At 54.2% G+C, this 22,121-nt stretch overlaps 2 protein-coding genes and 1 non-coding gene across 3 annotated transcripts; 1 reads left to right on the top strand and 2 right to left on the bottom strand.

Moving 5' to 3' along the window:
- Nucleotides 1–1,563: 1,563 nt before the first annotated feature.
- Nucleotides 1,564–6,132, bottom strand: CFAP126 (cilia and flagella associated protein 126; the record flags this gene model as incomplete). The annotated part of the gene is given in 5 exon segments (XM_089664307.1): nucleotides 1,564–1,709; nucleotides 1,712–1,744; nucleotides 2,995–3,075; nucleotides 4,124–4,186; nucleotides 5,991–6,132. Coding segments are annotated over 5 exon segments (350 nt in total), but the record flags the coding sequence as incomplete, so codon positions are not given.
- A 2,275-nt stretch (nucleotides 6,133–8,407) lies between these two features.
- On the bottom strand, nucleotides 8,408–8,480 carry TRNAT-UGU (transfer RNA threonine (anticodon UGU)). Its single transcript has one exon. It is a non-coding gene; the product is annotated as a tRNA-Thr (tRNA).
- A 305-nt stretch (nucleotides 8,481–8,785) lies between these two features.
- Nucleotides 8,786–22,022, top strand: EIF3F (eukaryotic translation initiation factor 3 subunit F). Its single transcript, XM_089664300.1, has 8 exons — nucleotides 8,786–8,976; nucleotides 10,173–10,243; nucleotides 11,434–11,513; nucleotides 16,811–16,948; nucleotides 17,617–17,708; nucleotides 19,160–19,296; nucleotides 19,636–19,749; nucleotides 21,803–22,022. The coding sequence occupies exons 1-8, from the start codon at nucleotides 8,832–8,834 to the stop codon at nucleotides 21,878–21,880; spliced, it is 855 nt and encodes a 284-aa protein (XP_089520426.1). The 5' UTR covers nucleotides 8,786–8,831; the 3' UTR covers nucleotides 21,881–22,022.
- Nucleotides 22,023–22,121: the final 99 nt, after the last annotated feature.

Below are 22,121 nucleotides of genomic sequence, written 5' to 3'. Positions count from 1 at the left end.
TAAAAAAAAAAACAACCCAAAATGAGTTTTATAACCAAAAAATTATAATTTTTTTATAAACTTTAAAAAAAAAAAATTTTTATTTTTTTTTTTTGTTTTTTTTTTACCTACTGTCCACCCTAGCAGTACTGTGTCACCATGGTGACACTGTACTACTTGTGGGGGGTGATGAAGATTTCTTTTTTTTACACTGATTGCCCTACACCCATAAAGGCTGTAAAAGCAATCATTTCTCCTTCTCTCTGGTTGCATTCTTGCAGCCATTGTGAAGTACTGTGTGAGCTGTGATTGGTCACAGCTTGTCACGTGGTACAAGGGCTGTTGTGAATAGCCCTGTACCATGTGATCTCGGTGATCATTCCACAGATTTTCACACGTAGAAAGCAATGATGTCAGAAGTGACATCTTGCCTTACTACTCTGCATGTGATCGCCAATCAGTGATCACATGATCGGGACCTCGCACAGAGGTCCCGTACGGCGATCGGTGTTCCACTGTGTCTGGAGGACACAACGGGCACCGGATCGCGGTGCTGCGTGCAGGGGTAGACTGACAACTCATGGGGCGCCCCGGGGCAATAGGGGGATCATGGGGGCCCCCCTGTGTCCCTTGCCCCAAAACTCAAAAAAAGCCTATGAAAAAAGGTACCAGGGGCACCTCATGGGGGCCCCCCTACTGGACCCCCGGGCAGTGCCCGAGTTTCCAAATGGTCAGTCCGCCCCTGGGCTGCGCACTCCCAGAGGAGCGCACACAAGCAGGGGGGCGGGGGAGGCCGTTTATAAACGTCCCACCCGCCCCTGCACTGCCCACCGTCCGGCCGTTTATATACAACGGACGGACTGGAAATGGTTTAATATCGCCCCGACACGTTTGGAAAAAAAATATGTATTTATAAAAATTTTTTAAAAAGTGCGTGTTCAATTACATTCATTCTATGTGAATCAGAAAAAAAGGAAAGAAAAAACGAATGTTATTAGGCGATTTCCTGTGTTGGACGAACGTTTTACATTGATTTAAAAATGGAATTACTGCATTTGGCCACTAGCTGGCGCCATGAGTCATCAGAAACATCCTATAGTTTCTTGGGCGCCATCTAATGGCGAAAACAGTGTTTGTTGTTGATGTAAAAAAAATGGAAAATACCACCTCTGGCCACTAGATGGTGCACAGAATCATTTCTTGTGATGCGTATCGCCAATCTAATGGGGCAAATGTGGTATTTATACTTTAAATCAATAAAAAATATTCGTCCGGTAGAGGAAAGTCTGATAACGTTTGTTTGTTTTTCCGTATTTTCAGAACGAATTGTGTGTGCGCTTATCCTGGAGCCCCAAAGTGCAAACTCGAGTGGCATTCCATCACCCGGTTTGGGGGTGTCCCTTTGGCTTCTCAAGCATTACCACCCCCCCCCCCCAACTTGGCACTTGGCTAGTAGATCGAAACGCCACGTACCGAACAGCTCCAAGTGCACAGGTAGTGAAAAACGGCTCCATCTAATAGCCCCGCCCCCTGATGGGTGACCTGTGATCTATCCAGTTATAGAAGGTAAGCTGTGGGACAGACCTGGCCGGTGGATGGTGGGGTCTCAGCCCATTGGAGGCGCTGAGGAGCGGCTCCGAATTCTCGATCCATTGTGTCAGGCGTTTGGAGGCGTCTGCTGAGCGGGAGGTCAGGCTCAGTTTGGAAGGAGGGGATCTTAAGGGGCATGTCCCCATGTCCCCAGGAACGCCCCCCAGGGGCTGGCCTGAAAGAGAGAGAATGTTTCAATGTATATACATGGCCCAGAAAATCGGTGGGCAGATCGCGCCCCCTGCTGATGAAAACATGGAGTGCAGCTACTGAATATGCCCCTTGCCTGGCTGTCCTGTGGACTGTAATGCAGGGGAGTGCCAAAACTGGGGACCCCGGGAGATTGCCTTTATCTGGACCCCTTGGGGGAACTATTTCATCCACTGACACCAATGATAGGGTTTCTATTCTTCCCACTGATACCAATGGTGGGGGCCACTATTCCTCCCCACTGACACCAATGATGGGGCACTATTCCTCCCACTGACACCAATGATGGGGCACTATTCCTCCCACTGACACCAATGATGGGGCACTATTCATCCCACTGACACCAATGATGGGGCCACTATTCATCCCACTGACACCAATGATGGGGGCCACTATTCCTCCCACTGACACCAATGATGGGGCACTATTCCTCCCACTGATACCAATGATGGGGCACTATTCTTCCCACTGTCACCAACAGGGCCCAATGACACCAATTATGGGACACTACTCCTCCCCATGACACCAATAAAGGGGCCCAATTACAAGGCACTATTTCAGCCACTGACACCAATGAAAGGGCACAATTCCTCCCAATGACACCAACAAAGGGGTTAAAATTCTCCCAATGACACCAATGAATGGGTACAATGCCTTCTAATGATGGAACACAATTCTTCCCAATGACACCAAGATATCCCCCCAGCAACAATAGGACCCCCTCCCTCATCAAGGGGATCACTCAACAATAGACCCCCTCCCCTCATCAAGAGATCCCCCAACAATAGACCCCCTCCCTCATCAAGGGATCCCCCCAAACAACAGACTCCCTCCCTCATCAAGGGATCCCCCAACAACAGACCCCTCCCTCATCAAGGGATCCCCCAACAACAGGACCCCCTCCCTCATCAAGAGATCCCCCAACAACAGACCCCTCCCTCATCAAGAGATCCCCCAACAGACCCCTCCCTCATCAAGGGATCCCCCAACAACAGACCCCTCCCTCATCAAGGGATCACCCCAACAACAGACCCCTCCCTCATCAAGGGATCACCCCAACAACAGACCCCTCCCTCATCAAGGGATCACCCCCAACAACAGACCCCTGCGTTCTTGCTGAGAAAGCCCTGGGCCCCACTCTTTGTTCTAGGTCTAGGAGAAGAGGAACACCCCAAAGTGGGCGGGTCCTGGTCGCTCTTCAGGAGGAGGTGTTACCTGGGCCCTGGGCGCTCCGGGAAGCAGATGACCTCTGTCGTTGGCGATGATCTGAGTGAAGCCGTCGTGGGTGCGAGGGAACTGAAAGAGACCAAAGGTCAGAGAGAACACCGCAAGGGTGCTACAGTCCCAGAATCCAGGACATCGCCCCCTACAGTGCACTGGTGGTGTTCACAACTTGTCTGACACAGATCAGCCCCTGATCACTGCCCTACAAATCTACACTGTACAGTCTGATCACTGGGGGAGGGGAGACTGGGAAAACGACTCCTCCTCCTTCTACAAAGTTACAATGTACAGTCTGATCACTGGGGGAGGAGACTGAGGAAATGACTCCTCCTCCTTCTACAAAGTTACAATGTACAGTCTGATCACTGGGGGGAGGAGACTGAGGGAATAACTCCTCCTCCTTCAACAAAGTTACAATGTACAGCCTGATCACTGGGGGAGGAGACTGAGGGAATAACTCCTCCTCCTTCTACAAAGTTACAATGTACAGTCTGATCACTGGGGGAGGGGAGACTGAGGAAACGCCGCCTCCTCCTTCTACAAAGTTACAATGTTAAGTCTGATCACTGGGGGAGGGGAGACTGAGGGAATGCCTCCTCCCCCTTCTACAAAGTTACAATGTTAAGTCTGATCACTGGGGGAGGAGACTGAGGAAATGCCTCCTCCTCCTTCTACAAAGTTACAATGTACAGTCTGATCACTGGGGGGAGGGGAGACAGGAAATGACTATTGACTACTTCTGTGTCATGGGGTAATGATTGTCCTGTAGTGTGCTGACATCTACTGGCCGTTTCTGGCCGCTACAACTTGTTTACTGTGCGATATTCTTCCCTTTCCCTCCTGTTTAGAGCTAGTTAGATCATTCATAGCCCCTCATGTTCCCTCGGTCAGTATTCGTACTCCTCAGAGGCGGGGCATAGGAAAGGCGGGGCATAGGAAAGGCGGGAATAATAGCAAACCGCCTCTGTTCTGATGGATCTCACTGTCTGTCTTATCGAGGAGTGAAGCTGCCTGTGGATGGTGTCGAGTCAGCAGGTACGGAGGATGGGCCTATGGAGGGAGAGCAAAGCATACATACAGAAATTGGAGGTAGGTCGGGGGAGGGGAGGGGGGGTGTTACCTGTTTGCAGGGTTTCGGGACGGTCCAGTTCTGCAGTTGGCGGGGGTTGAACGCACTCTGATACTGCGAACAAGAGACAGTCGTTATCTATGAATGACTCGCGGTGCGTTCAGATCGCTGCGCGGGGCCCGGGGGGGGGCGCGGGTTTTTTTTTTCTTAGGCGGGTGCGCTGTTGTGCGAGAAATCATTGAAAATCTTCACAAGTCGCAGAAATCGCGCCTGAAATCGCATGATATTAAATCTCAGGGGTGTGACCGGCTGCTACTCATTGTCACCGCGGCGAGCAGGCGCGGGCGTTACTGCGTGTTAACGCGACAACAAGCGTGCAAAACTCAACATTCGTAAGTCCCGGGTCACAACGGGTGCGATTCGGCATGCGATTTGATGGGTCTCTTTTCAGTTTGAAATCTGCCTAGCAACAAGAAAAAAAAATTAAAAATGGGAAAAAACCCCCAGCAAAACGCATAAAAAATGCAGCAAAAACACACGTGCGGCGTGCAAACTGATACTAAGTGACATCACCAATGACCCTTACCCCCCTTCCCCCCCCCCGGGGTCACATCGATCCCGACTTTAAAATCATGCGACTTCGCTGGAAAGAGTCACTTTTTTGAACGCAAATAGGGACGCTGCAGAAAAGCATGTAGTGCGTTTTTGCTGCGTTTTGCGTTTTAACTTTTTTTTCTTGTTGCTAGGCAGATTTCAAACGCAAAATGCAGCAAAACGCAATGCATGCTTTTCTGCAGCGTCCCCATTTGCATTCAAAAAAGTGACCCTTTCCAGCGAAGTCGCACGATTTTAAAGTTGGGATGGGTGTGCGGGGGGAGGGGTGTTATGGTCACTGGTGATGTCAGTTCCCACAAAGTGTCAGTTAGTATCAGTTTGCCCGCTGCGCTTGCGTTTTTGCTGCATTTTTTATGCGTTTTGCCTGTTTTTTCTTTTCATTTCTAAAATTTTTTCTTGTTGCTAGGCAGATTTCAAACACAAAACGCAGCAAAAATGCAAAGTTAGGATCAGTGTGACCCCGGGGGGGGGGGGGGGGGGGGAGGGGTGTAAGGGTCACTGGTGATGTCAGTTAGTATCAGTTTGCCCGCCGCGCTTGCGTTTTTGCTGCATTTTTTATGCATTATGCTGGGTCTTTTTTCAGTTTGAAATCTGCCTAGCAACAAGAAAACATTTTTTAAAAATGAAAAAAAACGCGCAAAATTCAGCAAAAACGCACGTGTGGAAGGCAAACTGGTACTAACTGACACCACCAGTGACCCTTGACCCCCCCCCCCCCCGGGGTCACACCCATCCCGACTTTGAAATCGTGCGACTTCGCTGGAAAGGCAAATGGGGACGCTGAAGAAAAGCACGTAGTGCGCATTTAATGCGTTTTGCGTTTGAAATCTGCCTAGCGACAAGAAAAAAAATGAATAAATGAAAAAAAACCCCCAGCAAAACGCATAAAAAACGCAAGTGCGGCGGAGAAACTGATACTGAGGTCACCAGTGACCCTTACACCCCTCCCCCCCCCAGGGTCACACCCACCCCGACTTTGAAAACGTGCGACTTCGCTGGAAAGGATTTCAAAGTCGGGGGTCCCGCCGATTTCAGGCGCGATTTGAAAGACGCCAGACGCAGACATCTATGCGGATCGCATGGACTACTTTAGAAATTGGCGCGGCTCCGACCGAGTCAGAACCGCGCCGATATGACCGCTGCGGATAATTTTCAAGTCGCACGACATGAAGATCGCACGCCAAGTCGCAGCAAGTGTGACCGGGGTGTTAAGGCGACCCCCACCCCTGTATTACTGCCCCCCCTACAGGGACCCCCCGTGTACAGCGGTGACTGTAGGGGCCACAGGGGGGGATCGCTGTACCTGGTTTGCGCTGTAGCTGGTCGCCATGCTGCTCCTTCTGCTCTCTCTGTGTGCACTCCTGTTACCAGGCAACGGTCAGCAGGGGAGGCGGGGCCAGAGTAGCCAATCACACCCCCCCTCCCACTGCTGCTGATTGGCTGGTGAGGGGATGAATGGCAGAACACACTCACCAATGGAATCGGCTGTTGGAGGCGACTTTCACACCGATCCATAGCAAAAAACACAGCAAAAACGCATGTGCACGTTTACCGCGCCTTTTTTTTTTTTTTACAGTGACTCAAAAATTGCACCAAAAACGCAGCGTTTTTTTTTTACCGCGTCAAATCTGCACCACAAAAAAAAAGATGCGCTAAACCCGCGACGGATCTGTGTGAAAGCAGCCTGACCCCGGGATCACGCCGACGCGTTTCCACCACGCCTCGCAGAAACGCACAGCGGTCCGTTCAACGCGATTTCCTACGGGACTGGCTCACACCTGTGCGTTTTCACCCGCTGCGCTTTTTTTTTGTGGAAAGGATCGCTTTTTGAACGCAAAACGTTGCGTTTTTGGACTTCAACGGGGACGCTGCAGGAACGCATGTAGTGCGTTTTTGCTGTGTTTTGCATTTTAAATCTGCCTGCCATTGAAATAGGGACGTGTGCGTTCCGGTGCGTTTTTGTGCATTTTTGCTGCATTTTGACGCATTCCAGTGCATTTTTGATGCTTTCTGGGTCCTTTTTCTCCCCTTTTTTCCCCATTTAAACAGAAACGTGTGTTCCATTGTGTTTTTAATGCGTTTTTGATGCTTTCAGGTTCCCCGTCTCTTTTTCTTCAATTTAAATAAGGACATGCGCTTTTTTGGTGCATTCTAGCACATTTTCGATGCGTTTTTGATGCATTCCAGTGTGTTTTTAATGGTTTCCGTTCATTTCCCCACCCCCTTTTTTCAATTTATAAAGGGACATGTGCGTTTCAGTGCGTTTTTGGTGCGTTTTTTATGCTTTCCGGTTCATTTTTTTCCTTCTCTTTTACTTCAATTGAAATAGGCACGTGCATTTTTGTGCGTTCCGGTGCATTTTCTATGCGTTTTTGATGTGGTCCAGTGTGTTTTTGATGCTTTCTGGGTCATTTTTCTCCCCTTTTTTGCCCCATTTAAACTGAAACGTGTGTTCCAGTGCGTTCTTAGTGCGTTTTTGGTGCGTTTTGGTGCATTTTTAATGCGTTCTTGATGCATTCCAGTGCGTTTTTGATGCTTTCAGGTTCATTTTTTCCACCTTCTCTTTTTCTTCAATTTAAATAGGGACATGCAGTTTTTTGGTGCGTTTTTGATGCATTCCAGTGCGTTTTTAATGGTTTCCATTCATTTCCCCACCCCTTTTTCAATTTATATAGGGACATGTGCGTTTCAGTGCGTTTTTGGTGTGTTTTTTTATGCTTTCCAGTTAATTTTTTCCCTTTTCTTTTTCTTCAATTTAAATAGGCACGTCATTTTTCTCCCCTTTTATCCCCATTTAAACAGAAACGTGTGTTCCAGTGCGTTTTTGGTGCGCTCCGGTGCATTTTTAATGCGTTTTTGACGCATTCCAGTGTGTTTTTGATGCTTTCTGGCTCATTTTTCTCCCCTTTTCCCCCATTTAAATAGGAACATGCGTTTTTGGTTCGTTCCAGTGCGTTTTTGATGCTTTCAGGTTCATTTTTCCACCCTCTCTTTTTTTTCAATTTAAACAGGGACATGCACATTTTTTTTGTGCGTTTTGGTGCATTCTAGTGCATTTCCAATGCATTTTTGATGCATTTCAGTGCTTTGTATTGTTTTCCAACTCATTTCCCCCCCCCTTTTCTTTTCAATTTATATAGGGACATGTGCGTTTTCAGTGCGTTTCTGATGCTTTGTGTTTCATTCCCCCCCTTTTTTCAATTTAAATAGGGACATGCGTTAGTGCATTTTAGTGCGTTCCGGTGCGTTTTCAATGCATTTTTAACGCATCCCAGTGTGTTTTTGATGCTTTCTGGTTCATTTTTCGCTGTGCCTGTACGAGTCGCTTGTCCACGGTACAATCCAGGTGGGTGATTAAAAAAAAAAAAGTGATCCCACTCCTTGTCCGGGCACTTCCTGTTACAGGGTGACAACGCTCTGTCGCTGTCTCCCAATTCCGCTCAGCGTTGTCACCCTGTCAGCTGATCAGCAGATCCCGCCCATGAATCATTGGCTGGGACCTTCAGACAAAATCCTGTTGTGTCCAATCACAGAGGTAGTTGGCAGTAGGGGGAGGGACCCTGAACCCGGAAGCAGGTAGGTCGCTGTTCCTGTGGGAGTCACCTGATCACGGTACAATCCGGGTCCTACAGGCCTTTATGGGAAGAGCAGACTATAGACAGTGACCCCAAGAGCTGACACTCTAATCCCCCCCCCCATAGAAATGATATAAAAGGGGGAAGGCCCCAGCGAGATTTGAACTCGCGACCCCTGGTTTACAAGACCAGTGCTCTAACCCCTGAGCTATGGAGCCATCTACAGGCAGACGCGGAAATCACCCAGCTATATATACACGGCCTCCGTCCATCAGAGGGCGCTCTGTACCGCTTCCTGTACTCATTGCGCAGTCGCGTACTGATCGCCCCGCCCCCTCTCCATCACAGCGGACACATTGTATCTCTGAGCGCCGGATTTCCCGATAGGACACGATGGATACAATGTATCTCATCCCCGCCCCCACCCGCCGGCCAATCACAGCTCGGGGGATAACGCAGAGCGGCGCGCGCAGCCTCCTCCGTCCACCCTCCAATCCCCTGTCGGCTCTGTGTGTGACGTGTTACGGCCCCGCCTCCCCTCGCGCTCTCTCTCTTTCCGGTGGACGGTGATGGCGGCTCCGGGGATGTGTTCCGGGGCTCCGGTGGTGCTGAACGGCCCGGTGGTGAAGGTGCACCCGGTGGTCCTGGCCTCCATAGTGGACAGCTACGAGCGGAGGAACGAGGGGGCGGCCCGGGTGATCGGGACTCTGCTGGGTGAGGGGAGATCATTGTGTCATCACGTGTACTGATCCTATGGAGGGGCCCCTGCACTGTACTGATCCTATGGAGGGGCCCCTGCACTGTTCTGATCCTATGGAGGGGCCCCTGCACTGTACTGATCCTATGGAGGGGCCCCTGCACTGTACTGATCCTATGGAGGGGCCCCTGGACTGTACTGATCCATGGAGGGGCCCCTGCACTGTACCTGGAGGGGCCCCTGTACTGTACCGATCCATGGAGGGGCCCCTGTACTGTACCGATCCATGGAGGGGCCCCTGTACTGTACCGATCCATGGAGGGGCCCCTGTACTGTACCGATCCATGGAGGGGCCCCTGTACTGTACCGATCCATGGAGGGGCCCCTGTACTGTACCGATCCATGGAGGGGCCCCTGTACTGTACCGATCCATGGAGGGGCCCCTGTACTGTACCGATCCATGGAGGGGCCCCTGTACTGTACCGATCCATGGAGGGGCCCCTGCACTCTGCTGATCCTATGGAGGGGCCCCTGGACTGTGCTGATCCTATGGAGGGGCCCCTGCACTCTACTGATCCTATGGAGGGGCCCCTGGACTGTGCTGATCCTATGGAGGGGCCCACACTGTTTCTCTTTCCTCAAATCACATATGGGGCCCCTGTATGCTAAATGTCGGGGTCTGCACTCTTCCTCTGTTTTCTGGTTACACGTGAGGCCCCTGTGTTATCTTTGTGGGGCCACACTGATCACCTGTGTCCTGACCATATATGGGGCCCCTGTATTGTGTATGGGGGGGCCCCACACTGCTCCCCATTATTATTACACAGGATTTATATGGCGGCAGAAGGTTTGCTCAGCGCTGTACATTATAGTGGGGACAGAACATGAGACAATACAGGAGGGCGAGGGGGCCCTGCTCCTTGGAGCTTACAATCTTGATCATATATGTGGCCCCTGTATTGTGTATGGGGAGGGCCCCCCACACTGCTTCCCTGTGTCCTGACCATATATGGGGCCCCTGTATTGTGTATGGGGGGCCCCACACTGCTCCCCTGTGTCCTGACCATATATGGGGCCCCTGTATTGTGTATGGGGGGCCCCACACTGCTCCCCTGTGTCCTGACCATATATGGGGCCCCTGTATTGTGTATGGGGGGCCCCACACTGCTCCCCTGTGTCCTGACCATATATGATGTTGTTGGTTCTCTTCCAGGAACGACGGATAAACATTCTGTGGAGATCACCAACTGCTTCTCCGTCCCCCACAATGAGTCCGAGGACGAGGTACGCCCCCCCCCCCACCTCATCCCCTCCCCCCACCTCATCCCCTCCCCCATCAATCTTTATTCCCCGCCTCATCGTTCTTCCTCCCCCCCCGCCTCATCGTTCTTCCTCCCCCCCCCGCCTCATCGTTCTTCCTCCCCCCCCCCGCCTCATCGTTCTTCCTCCCCCCCCGCCTCATCGTTCTTCCTCCCCCCCCGCCTCATCGTTCTTCCTCCCCCCCCGCCTCATCGTTCTTCCTCCCCCCCCCGCCTCATCGTTCTTCCTCCCCCCCCCGCCTCATCGTTCTTCCTCCCCCCCCCGCCTCATCGTTCTTCCTCCCCCCCCTGCCTCATCGTTCTTCCTCCCCCCCCGCCTCATCGTTCTTCCTCCCCCCCCCGCCTCATCGTTCTTCCTCCCCCCCCCGCCTCATCGTTCTTCCTCCCCCCCCCCCCGCCTCATCGTTCTTCCTCCCCCCCCCCCCCCCGCCTCATCGTTCTTCCTCCCCCCCCCCCCCCCGCCTCATCGTTCTTCCTCCCCCCCCCCCCCCCCCCGCCTCATCGTTCTTCCTCCCCCCCCCCCCGCCTCATCGTTCTTCCTCCCCCCCCCCGCCTCATCGTTCTTCCTCCCTCCCCCGCCTCATCGTTCTTCCTCCCTCCCCCGCCTCATCGTTCTTCCTCCCTCCCCCGCCTCATCGTTCTTCCTCCCTCCCCCGCCTCATCGTTCTTCCTCCCCCCCCGCCTCATCGTTCTTCCTCCCCCCCCGCCTCATCGTTCTTCCTCCCCCCCGCCTCATCGTTCTTCCTCCCCCCTCCCCCGCCTCATCGTTCTTCCTCCCCCCTCCCCCGCCTCATCGTTCTTCCTCCCCCCCCGCCTCATCGTTCTTCCTCCCCCCTCCCCCGCCTCATCGTTCTTCCTCCCCCCTCCCCCGCCTCATCGTTCTTCCTCCCCCCTCCCCCGCCTCATCGTTCTTCCTCCCCCCTCCCCCGCCTCATCGTTCTTCCTCCCCCCTCCCCCGCCTCATCGTTCTTCCTCCCCCCTCCCCCGCCTCATCGTTCTTCCTCCCCCCTCCCCCGCCTCATCGTTCTTCCTCCCCCCTTCCCCGCCTCATCGTTCTTCCTCCCCCCTCCCCCGCCTCATCGTTCTTCCTCCCCCCTCCCCCGCCTCATCGTTCTTCCTCCCCGGTATATAATGTGTTTCCTCTGGTCTGGGCAGGTGGCGGTGGATATGGAATTCGCCAAAAATATGTACGAACTTCACAAGAAAGTCTCCAACACCGAACAGATCGTGGGCTGGTGAGATCCGTAGTCTGAGTGTGACTCCGCCTCCTCTGGATGGATGATTGAGTGTGACTCCGCCTCCTCTGGATGGATGATTGAGTGGGACTCCTCCTCCTCTGGGTGGATGATTGAGTGGGACTCCTCCTCCTCTGGGTGGATGGATGATTGAGTGGGACTCCTCCTCCTCTGGGTGGATGGATGATTGAGTGGGACTCCTCCTCCTCTGGGTGGATGGATGATTGAGTGGGACTCCTCCTCCTCTGGGTGGATGGATGATTGAGTGGGACTCCTCCTCCTCTGGGTGGATGGATGATTGAGTGGGACGACTCCTCCTCTGGGTGGATGGATGATTGAGTGGGACTCCTCCTCCTCTGGGTGGATGGATGATTGAGTGGGACTCCTCCTCCTCTGGGTGGATGGATGATTGAGTGGGACTCCTCCTCCTCTGGGTGGATGGATGATTGAGTGGGACTCCTCCTCCTCTGGGTGGATGGATGATTGAGTGGGACTCCTCTGGGTGGATGGATGATTGAGTGGGACTCCTCCTCCTCTGGGTGGATGGATGATTGAGTGGGACTCCTCCTCCTCTGGGTGGATGGATGATTGAGTGGGACTCCTCCTCCTCTGGGTGGATGGATGATTGAGTGGGACTCCTCCTCCTCTGGGTGGGTGGATGGATGATTGAGTGGGACTCCTCCTCCTCTGGGTGGGTGGATGGATGATTGAGTGGGACTCCTCCTCCTCTGGGTGGGTGGATGGAGGATTGAGTGGGACTCCTCCTCCTCTGGGTGGGTGGATGGATGATTGAGTGGGACTCCTCCTCCTCTGGGTGGGTGGATGGATGATTGAGTGGGACTCCTCCTCCTCTGGGTGGGTGGATGGATGATTGAGTGGGACTCCTCCTCCTCTGGGTGGGTGGATGGATGATTGAGTGGGACTCCTCCTCCTCTGGGTGGGTGGATGGATGATTGAGTGGGACTCCTCCTCCTCTGGGTGGGTGGATGAATGATTGAGTGGGACTCCTCCTCCTCTGGGTGGGTGGATGAATGATTGAGTGGGACTCCTCCTCCTCTGGGTGGATGGATGATTGAGTGGGACTCCTCCTCCTCTGGGTGGATGGATGATTGAGTGGGACTCCTCCTCCTCTGGGTGAATGGATGATTGAGTGGGACTCCTCCTCCTCTGGGTGGATGGATGATTGAGTGGGACTCCTCCTCCTCTGGGTGGATGGATGATTGAGTGGGACTCCTCCTCCTCTGGGTGAATGGATGATTGAGTGGGACTCCTCCTCCTCTGGGTGGATGGATGATTGGGCTCGGCGGCGGCTCCTCTGGATGGATGATTGGGTGTGATTCTTCCTCTGGATGATTGGGGGCGGCGACTCCTCTAGATGGATGATTGGGGGGGCGGCGACTCCTCTAGATGGATGATTGGGGGGGGGCGGCGACTCCTCTAGATGGATGATTGGGGGGGGCGGCGACTCCTCTAGATGGATGATTGGGGGCGGCGACTCCTCTAGATGGATGATTGGGGGCGGCGACTCCTCTAGATGGATGATTGGGGGCGGCGACTCCTCTAGATGGATGATTGGGGGCGGCGACTCCTCTAGATGGGTGATTGGGGGCGGCGACTCCTCTAGATGGATGATTGGGGGCGGCGACTCCTCTAGATGGATGATTGGGGGCGGCGACTCCTCTAGATGGATGATTGGGGGCTGCGACTCCTCTAGATGGATGATTGGGGCGGCGACTCCTCCTCTGGATGGACGATTGGGGGCGGCGGCTCCTCCTTTGGATGGACGATTGGGGGCGGCGGCTCCTCCTTTGGATGGACGATGGGGGGCGGCGGCTCCTCCTTTGGATGGACGATGGGGGGCGGCGGCTCCTCCTTTGGATGGACGATGGGGGGCGGCGGCTCCTCCTTTGGATGGACGATGGGGGGCGGCGGCTCCTCCTTTGGATGGACGATGGGGGGCGGCGGCTCCTCCTTTGGATGGACGATGGGGGGCGGCGGCTCCTCCTTTGGATGGACGATGGGGGGCGGCGGCTCCTCCTTTGGATGGACGATGGGGGGCGGCGGCTCCTCCTTTGGATGGACGATGGGGGGCGGCGGCTCCTCCTTTGGATGGACGATGGGGGGCGGCGGCTCCTCCTTTGGATGGACGATGGGGGGCGGCGACTCCTCCTCCTCCGGATGGACAATGGGGGGCGGCGCCTCCTCCGGATGGACGATGGGGGGCGGCGACTTCCTCCTCCTCCTCGGGTGGACGATGGGGGGCGGCGACTCCTCCTCCTCCGGGTGGACGATGGGGGGCGGCGACTCCTCCTCCTCCGGGTGGACGATGGGGGGGCGGCGACTCCTCCTCCTCCGGGTGGACGATGGGGGGCGGCGACTCCTCCTCCTCCGGGTGGACGATGGGGGGCGGCGACTCCTCCTCCTCCGGGTGGACGATGGGGGGCGGCGACTCCTCCTCCTCCTCCGGATGGACGATGGGGGGCGGCGACTCCTCCTCCTCCTCCGGATGGACGATGGGGGGCGGCGACTCCTCCTCCTCCTCCGGATGGACGATGGGGGGCGGCGACTCCTCCTCCTCCTCCGGATGGACGATGGGGGGCGGCGACTCCTCCGGATGGACGATGGGGGGCGGCGACTCCTCCGGATGGACGATGGGGGGCGGCGACTCCTCCGGATGGACGATGGGGGGCGGCGACTCCTCCGGATGGACGATGGGGGGCGGCGACTCCTCCGGATGGACGATGGGGGGCGGCGACTCCTCCGGATGGACGATGGGGGGCGGCGACTCCTCCTCCTCCTCCGGATGGACGATGGGGGGCGGCGACTCCTCCTCCTCCTCCGGGATGGACGATGGGGGGGCGGCGACTCCTCCTCCTCCTCCTCCAGATGGACGATTGGGCGCGGCGACGACTCCTCCGGATGGACGATTGGGCGCGGCGACTCCTCCAGATGGACGATTGGGCGCGGCGACTCCTCCTCCTCCGGATGGACGATTGGGCGCGGCGACGACTCCTCCTCCAGGTGGACGATTGGGCGCGGCGACGACTCCTCCAGGTGGACGATTGGGCGCGGCGACGACTCCTCCTCCAGGTGGACGATTGGGCGCGGCGACGACTCCTCCTCCAGGTGGACGATTGGGCGCGGCGACGACTCCTCCTCCAGGTGGACGATTGGGCGCGGCGACGACTCCTCCTCCAGGTGGACGATTGGGCGCGGCGACGACTCCTCCTCCAGGTGGACGATTGGGCGCGGCGACGACTCCTCCTCCGGGTGGACGATTGGGCGCGGCGACGACTCCTCCTCCGGGTGGACGATTGGGCGCGGCGACGACGACTCCTCCGGATGGACGATTGGGCGCGGCGACGACGACTCCTCCGGATGGACGATTGGGCGCGGCGACGACGACTCCTCCGGATGGACGATTGGGCGCGGCGACGACGACTCCTCCGGATGGACGATTGGGCGCGGCGACGACGACTCCTCCGGATGGACGATTGGGCGCCATTCTTCCTCTGGATGATTGGAGGCGGCGACTCCTCCGGATGGACGATTGGGCGCGGCGGCGACTCCTCCGGATGGACGATTGGGCGCGGCGGCGACTCCTCCGGATGGACAATTGGGCGCGGCGGCGACTCCTCCGGTTGGACGATTGGGCGCGGCGGCGACTCCTCCGGTTGGACGATTGGGCGCGGCGGCGACTCCTCCGGATGGACGATTGGGCGCGGCGGCGACTCCTCTGGATGGATGATTGGGTGCCATTCTTCCTCTGGACGATTGGGGGCGGCGACTCCTCTGGATGGACGATTGGGGGCGGCGACTCCTCTGGATGGACGATTGGGGGCGGCGACTCCTCTGGATGGACGATGGGGGGCGGCGACTCCTCTGGATGGACGATGGGGGGCGGCGACTCCTCTGGATGGACGATGGGGGGCGACTCCTCCCTCTGGATGGACGATGGGGGGCGACTCCTCCCTCTGGATGGACGATGGGGGGCGACTCCTCCCTCTGGATGGACGATGGGGGGCGACTCCTCCCTCTGGATGGACGATGGGGGGCGACTCCTCCCTCTGGATGGACGATGGGGGGCGACTCCTCCCTCTGGATGGACGATGGGGGGCGACTCCTCCCTCTGGATGGACGATGGGGGGCGACCCATCCTCTGGATGGACGATGGGGGGGCGGCGGCGACCCATCCTCTGGATGGACGATGGGGGGGCGGCGGCGACCCATCCTCTGGATGGACGATGGGGGGGCGGCGGCGACCCATCCTCTGGATGGACGATGGGGGGGCGGCGGCGACCCCCTTTTCCGGATGATTGGGGGCGGCGGCGACTCCTCCTAGATGGATGATTGGGGGCGGCGGCGGCTCCTCTGGATGGATGATTGGGCGCGGCGGCGGCTCCTCTGGATGGATGATTGGGCGCGGCGGCGGCTCCTCTGGATGGATGATTGGGCGCGGCGGCTAATCTGGATGGATGATTGGGTGCGATTCTTCCGATGGATGATTGGGGGCGCGACTCCTCTGGATGGACGATGGGGGGCGGCGGCGACCCATCCTCTGGATGGACGATGGGGGGCGGCGGCGACCCCTCCTCTGGATGGACGATGGGGGGCGGCGGCGACCCCTCCTCTGGATGGACGATGGGGGGCGGCGGCGACCCCTCCTCTGGATGGACGATGGGGGGCGGCGGCAACCCCTCCTCTGGATGGATGATGGGGCGCGGCGGCTAATCTGGATGGATGATTGGGTGCGATTCTTCCGATGGATGATTGGGGGCGCGACTCCTCTGGATGGACACTTGGGGACGACGACTCCTCTGGATGGTTGATTCGGGGCGACGGCGGCGACTCCTCCTGAATGGATGATTGGGCGTGGCGACTCCCTCTCTGATTGGACGACCTGTATCGGATCTATCACAGCGGCTCTCCATTCAAAACAGATGTATCTGATTGTACGATTGTTGGCCGGCTCACCCTAGATTTCTCTGGCTCCGCCCACTCATGCCCCTCCCCCATCCTCTGTCATCATTTTATATTATCATATGGAACGTAGCAGGATGAGTGAGATTGGGGGGGGGGGGGAATCCTTTACAGGGTCCCCGAGAGGTAAAGGAAGCCAGTAATTGGCTGAGCCCACCATCATCCACCAATCTTGGCCGCTCCAGTTCTAGATGGAGGGATGTTTATAAATGATCTCATGCCGGGGGGGCCGTGTGGTGTGTGGAAGGAGTTGAAGACGGGGGCGGGGTTTGACAACCAATTGTCCCCTTTTGTGACCGATGACTTCCTCTCCGCAGGTACGCCACAGGAAATGACATCACAGAGCATTCCGTACTCATCCACGAGTATTACAGCCGGGAGGCCACCAACCCCGTCCACCTGACTTTGGACACCAGCATGCAGGGGAGCCGCATGAACATCAAGGCCTACATCAGGTAATGGGGGGAGGGGGCGCTCATACTCCTAATATCCCCCATCCAATGATGTCATCACTGGGTCTCTGTGCTTGTCACGGTACCCAATGATGTCATCGCTGGGTCTCTGTGCTTCTCAGAGCCCCTCAATGATGTCATCACTGGGTCTCTGTGCTTCTCAGAGCCCCTCAATGATGTCATCACTGGGTCTCTGTGTTTCTCGGGCCCCCCCCCAATGATGTCATCGCTGGGTCTCTGTGCTTCTTGGGCCCCCCCCAATGATGTCATCGCTGGGTCTCTGTGCTTCTCGGGCCCCCCCCCAATGATGTCATCGCTGGGTCTCTGTGCTTCTCGGGCCCCCCCCCAATGATGTCATCGCTGGGTCTCTGTGCTTCTCACGGCCCCCAATGATGTCATCACTGGGTCTCTGTGTTTCTCACAGCCTGTGGAAGGGGCTAACCGGAAGCTGTACATAATATAAAAAAAAAGTGTTTTTTTTTTGTTATAAAAAGTTTTTTATATATAAATTTTTTTTAAATATTGAATTATGGTGTTTATTGTATATTTATTATTGTTTGTTTTTAAAGATTGTATGTTTTATTGTTTTTTATTTTATATTTAAATTTTTTTTTAATTGTTTTATTATTTTATACATTTTTAATGTTTTTTTTTTTTTTCCCCCTCTGCAGCACTCCGATGGGTGTTCCCGGCAAAACGATGGGGGTGATGTTCACCCCACTGACTGTGCAATACATCTACTATGACACGGAGAGGATTGGAGGTGAGACAATCCCTTCCCTCTGACAGGACGTTGCTCATCAATCTCCCCATCATTGGTGTCAGTGGGAGGAATAGTGCCCCATCATTGGTGTCAGTGGGAGGAATAGTGCCCATCATTGGTATCAGTGGGAGGAATAGTGCCCCATCATTGGTGTCAGTGGGAGGAATAGTGCCCCATCATTGGTGTGAGTGGGAGGAATAGTGCCCCATTATTGGTGTCAGTGGGAGGAATAGTGCCCCATTATTGGTGTCAGTGGGAGGAATAGTGCCCCATCATTGGTGTCAGTGGGAGGAATAGTGCCCCATCATTGGTGTGAGTGGGAGGAATAGTGCCCCATCATTGGTGTCAGTGGGAGGAATAGTGCCCCATCATTGGTGTCAGTGGGAGGAATAGTGCCCCATCATTGGTATCAGTGGGAGGAATAGTGCCCCATCATTGGTGTGAGTGGGAGGAATAGTGCCCCATCATTGGTGTGAGTGGGAGGAATAGTCCCCCATCATTGGTGTCAGTGGGAGGAATAGTGCCCCATCATTGGTGTCAGTGGGAGGAATAGTGCCCCGTCATTGGTGTCAGTGGGAGGAATAGTGCCCCGTCATTGGTGTCAGTGGGAGGAATAGTGCCCCGTCATTGGTATCAGTGGGAGGAATAGTGCCCCGTCATTGGTGTCAGTGGGAGGAATAGTGCCCCGTCATTGGTGTCAGTGGGAGGAATAGTGCCCCGTCATTGGTGTCAGTGGGAGGAATAGTGCCCCATCATTGGTGTCAGTGGGAGGAATAGTGCCCCATCATTGGTGTCAGTGGGAGGAATAGTGCCCCATCATTGGTGTCAGTGGGAGGAATAGTGCCCCATCATTGGTGTCAGTGGGAGGAATAGTGCCCCATCATTGGTGTCAGTGGGAGGAATAGTGCCCCATCATTGGTGTCAGTGGGAGGAATAGTGCCTCATCATTGGTATCAGTGGGAGGAATAGTGTCCCATCATTGGTGTCAGTGGGAGGAATAGTGCCCCATCATTGGTGTCAGTGGGAGGAATAGTGCCCCATCATTGGTATCAGTGGGAGGAATAGTGCCCCATCATTGGTATCAGTGGGAGGAATAGTGCCCCATCATTGGTGTCAGTGGGAGGAATAGTGTCCCATCACTGGTGTCAGTGGGAGGAATAGTGCCCCATCATTGGTGTCAGTGGGGGGAATAGTGCCCCATCATTGGTATCAGTGGGAGGAATAGTGCCCCATCATTGGTGTCAGTGGGAGGAATAGTGTCCCATCACTGGTGTCAGTGGGAGGAATAGTGCCCCATCATTGGTGTCAGTGGGGGGAATAGTGCCCCATCATTGGTGTCAGTGGGAGGAATAGTGCCCCATCATTGGTGTCAGTGGGGGGAATACAATGATGGGACAATACAAAGGCTTTATTATCCCTCTATGAATGTTCTTCTTCTCTTTTCATTTCAGTTGATCTGATTAACAAAACTTGCTTCAACTCCAACCGCTCCATCGGCCTGACCACCGACCTGCAGCAAGTGGGATCCGCGGCCAGCCGCCTGCTGGAATCTCTGGCCACCGTGCTGCAGTACGCCGAAGATGTGCTGGTGGGTACCTATCCCTGCCCCTCCCCCACCCCTCCTATTCCTGCCCCTCCCCCACCCCTCCTATTCCTGCCCCTCCCCCACCCCTCCTATCCCTGCCCCTCCCCCACTCCTATCCATTGCTTTACTATTTGCAAGATGTGCTGGTTGGTATCCAACTGGACCCACCACCAAGCTCCAGCACCACCTTCCCCTACTCAGATCTATGGTGTCACTTGCCAGTTGGTGTTGGGTGGCCTTCCCCTTCATTGGGCCCCCACCCTTCTCGTGTGAAGCGGTTCTTTCCAGTTCCATATTTTCCGGTGTACTTAACCTGATTGCGCTTTTTTTTTAATATTCCAGTCCGGAAAAGTCTCAGCAGACAACACGGTGGGAAGGTTCCTGATGGACCTGGTGACCCAAGTTCCCAAGATCGGCCCGGAGGACTTTGAGGCCATGCTCAACAGCAACATCAATGTAAGTCTGACCGAGTGACCGGGGCTGGTCCTTCTAGTGGGGGGGGAAGTCCCTTAACTCCTCCCCCTCCGGAGGATTTCCCCCCCCCCCCTTCCTAATCAGGCCATGTTTTTGTGTTACAGCTCTGCGTTACTTTAACTGACAATTGCGCGGTCATGCAACACTGCTCCCAGATTAAATTTACATCCTTTTTTTTTTTTTTTTTCCCCATGAATGGAGCCTTCTTTCGGTGGTATTTTATCGCCTGTGCGTTTGCAAAAAAAAAATTACCAATTTTGAGAAAAAAAACAATATTTTTGCTATTAAACATGTCAAGGAAAAAATCACGTAGCAAAAACAAATACATTTCATTACTATATATATATATATATATGAATTAAATATAATAATTTTTTTTTTTTTTACACAAACATGGTGGTATTTGATTTGATCGCCAGTTTTTTTTTTTTTTTTGTTACTAAAAAAAGTGTGATTTAGATTTTTTATAAAACCTATCCATTAAAAAAAAAATCATCAAATTCAGACCAAAATGCATGTCCTTTGGTGTATATGTGTGTGTATAAAATATAATTAATATAAATATATATATATTTATAATAATTATTCCCAATAAGTGAATATTAAATGGTTTTTGAAACAATTTATGGCACCTACAAACTATTTTGTATATACTGGAATTTTTTTTTTTGTTTTTTTTATTCTTCTGGTGGAGATTAGTGACTACAGTGGGACTGCGCAGTGGGCAATCTGACACGAACTGACTAACTGCCCCCGACATCACTAGTGGCACTAATACAGTGATCATTAATAATACTGCACTGTCACTGTACTAATGACTCCAGCTGGGAAGGGGTTAACCTCTTGGGGTAATCAAGGGGTTAGGTGTGTATCTAACACGTGTGTAATGTGTGCTGCTTTCTACTAAAAAAAAAAAAAAATCTTTATGTTTCTGCTCCCTGCAAAGCAGGGAAATGAAACACAGATCTGTTTGCTCCTGTATAGAGCCCTGTGTTGATTGTCAACACAGAGCTCTGGGCTGTGATTGGACGCAGCTGATCAGCAGGTCCGTGCAAGGAATCATTGGCTGGACCTGCTGACAAAATCTAACTCTAATCACGGCAAAAGTCAGTGGGGGGGGTTTTATCTGCAAGAGGCCAGTGAGGTACAGGCCGCCCGCCCACAGTACTTGGTGGGTGGTCCTTTGGGTGGTTAATGGGACTCCATCATTGACTTTTTGAGTACCAAGTGAAGGGCCGACAGGAGCCCTGCTGAAGACCAACACCCACTGCATGGTGATACCAGCCTGGAGGCCAGATTGGGCGAGAAGATGAGCTTGTGCATAGGGCAGCAGTTAGGTCAACCTGTGGCTCCCCAGCTGTTGCAGAACTACAAGTCCCATCATGCCCTGCGGGCTGGTGGTCCTTTAGGTGGTTAATGGGACTCCATCATTGACTTTTTGAGTACCAAGTGAAGGGCCGACAGGAGCCCTGCTGAAGACCAACACCCACTGCATGGTGATACCAGCCTGGAGGCCAGATTGGGCGAGAAGATGAGCTTGTGCATAGGGCAGCAGTTAGGTCAACCTGTGGCCCCCCAGCTGTTGCAGAACTACAAGTCCCATCATGCCTGGTGGTCCTTTTGGTGGTTAATGGGACTCCACCATTGACTTTTTGAGTACCAAGTGAATGGGGCTGATGGGAGCCCTGCTGAAGACCAACACCCACTGCATGGTGTTACCAGCCTGGAGGCCAAGTCTGGCTAGAAGATGAGTCTGTGCACAGGTCAAGCTGTGGCCCTCCAGCTTTTGAAGAACTACAAGTCCCATCATGCCTTTGCCAATGGGAATCATGCTTGTAACAGTCAGCCTTGTGGGATTTGTAGTTCTGCAACACCTAGAGGGCCACAGGTTGAGTACCCATGAGTTAGGTGAACTGTATTTTGCCGACATCAGGGCAGGATCACAGGTTCTCTTTTTATTTTCAGTTCAGCTGGCTGTATAGTAAGTCGATTTATGTCGTTCTCTAACGGTCGTGTCTCTTTCCTTCCCCCACAGGACCTGCTCATGGTCACTTACCTGGCCAACCTCACCCAGTCCCAGATCGCTCTCAATGAGAAGCTGCTTAACTTGTGAGGAGGACCCTCCCTGGCATCCTGGACAACATGGACCACGTCACCCACGTGTGGAGGTGACACCCCCTCTGTCGCCGAGTGGATTTATATTGGCTGAAAGTTACAATTCCATTAAAAAAAATAAAAAAAATGTAAAGATTTAAGTTTGGTTAGAGATGTCTATTTATTTTATGGACTTTTCTGAAATAAAGTATTGACTTTCCCTCACACCGGCGCCGCTTGTTTCAGAAATGGAAGGATTT

This window comes from Staurois parvus, unplaced genomic scaffold, assembly GCF_062004578.1.
Source record: "Staurois parvus isolate SC_StPar_1 unplaced genomic scaffold, SC_StPar_1.0 ptg001879l, whole genome shotgun sequence".
NCBI lineage: Eukaryota > Metazoa > Chordata > Amphibia > Anura > Ranidae > Staurois > Staurois parvus.
The sequence above is the reverse complement of the archived record's forward strand: the minus strand, read 5'-3'. Positions and strand labels throughout refer to the sequence as shown.

Bases quoted from the DNA above. Each gene is read 5' to 3' on its own strand.
- EIF3F (XM_089664300.1), top strand. From the start codon at position 8,832: ATGGCGGCTCCGGGGATGTGTTCCGGGGCTCCGGTGGTGCTGAACGGC. The intron at 16,949-17,616 runs GTAATGGGGGGA...CCCCCTCTGCAG, and splicing joins AACATCAAGGCCTACATCAG to CACTCCGATGGGTGTTCCCG. The intron at 19,750-21,802 runs GTAAGTCTGACC...CTTCCCCCACAG, and splicing joins TGCTCAACAGCAACATCAAT to GACCTGCTCATGGTCACTTA.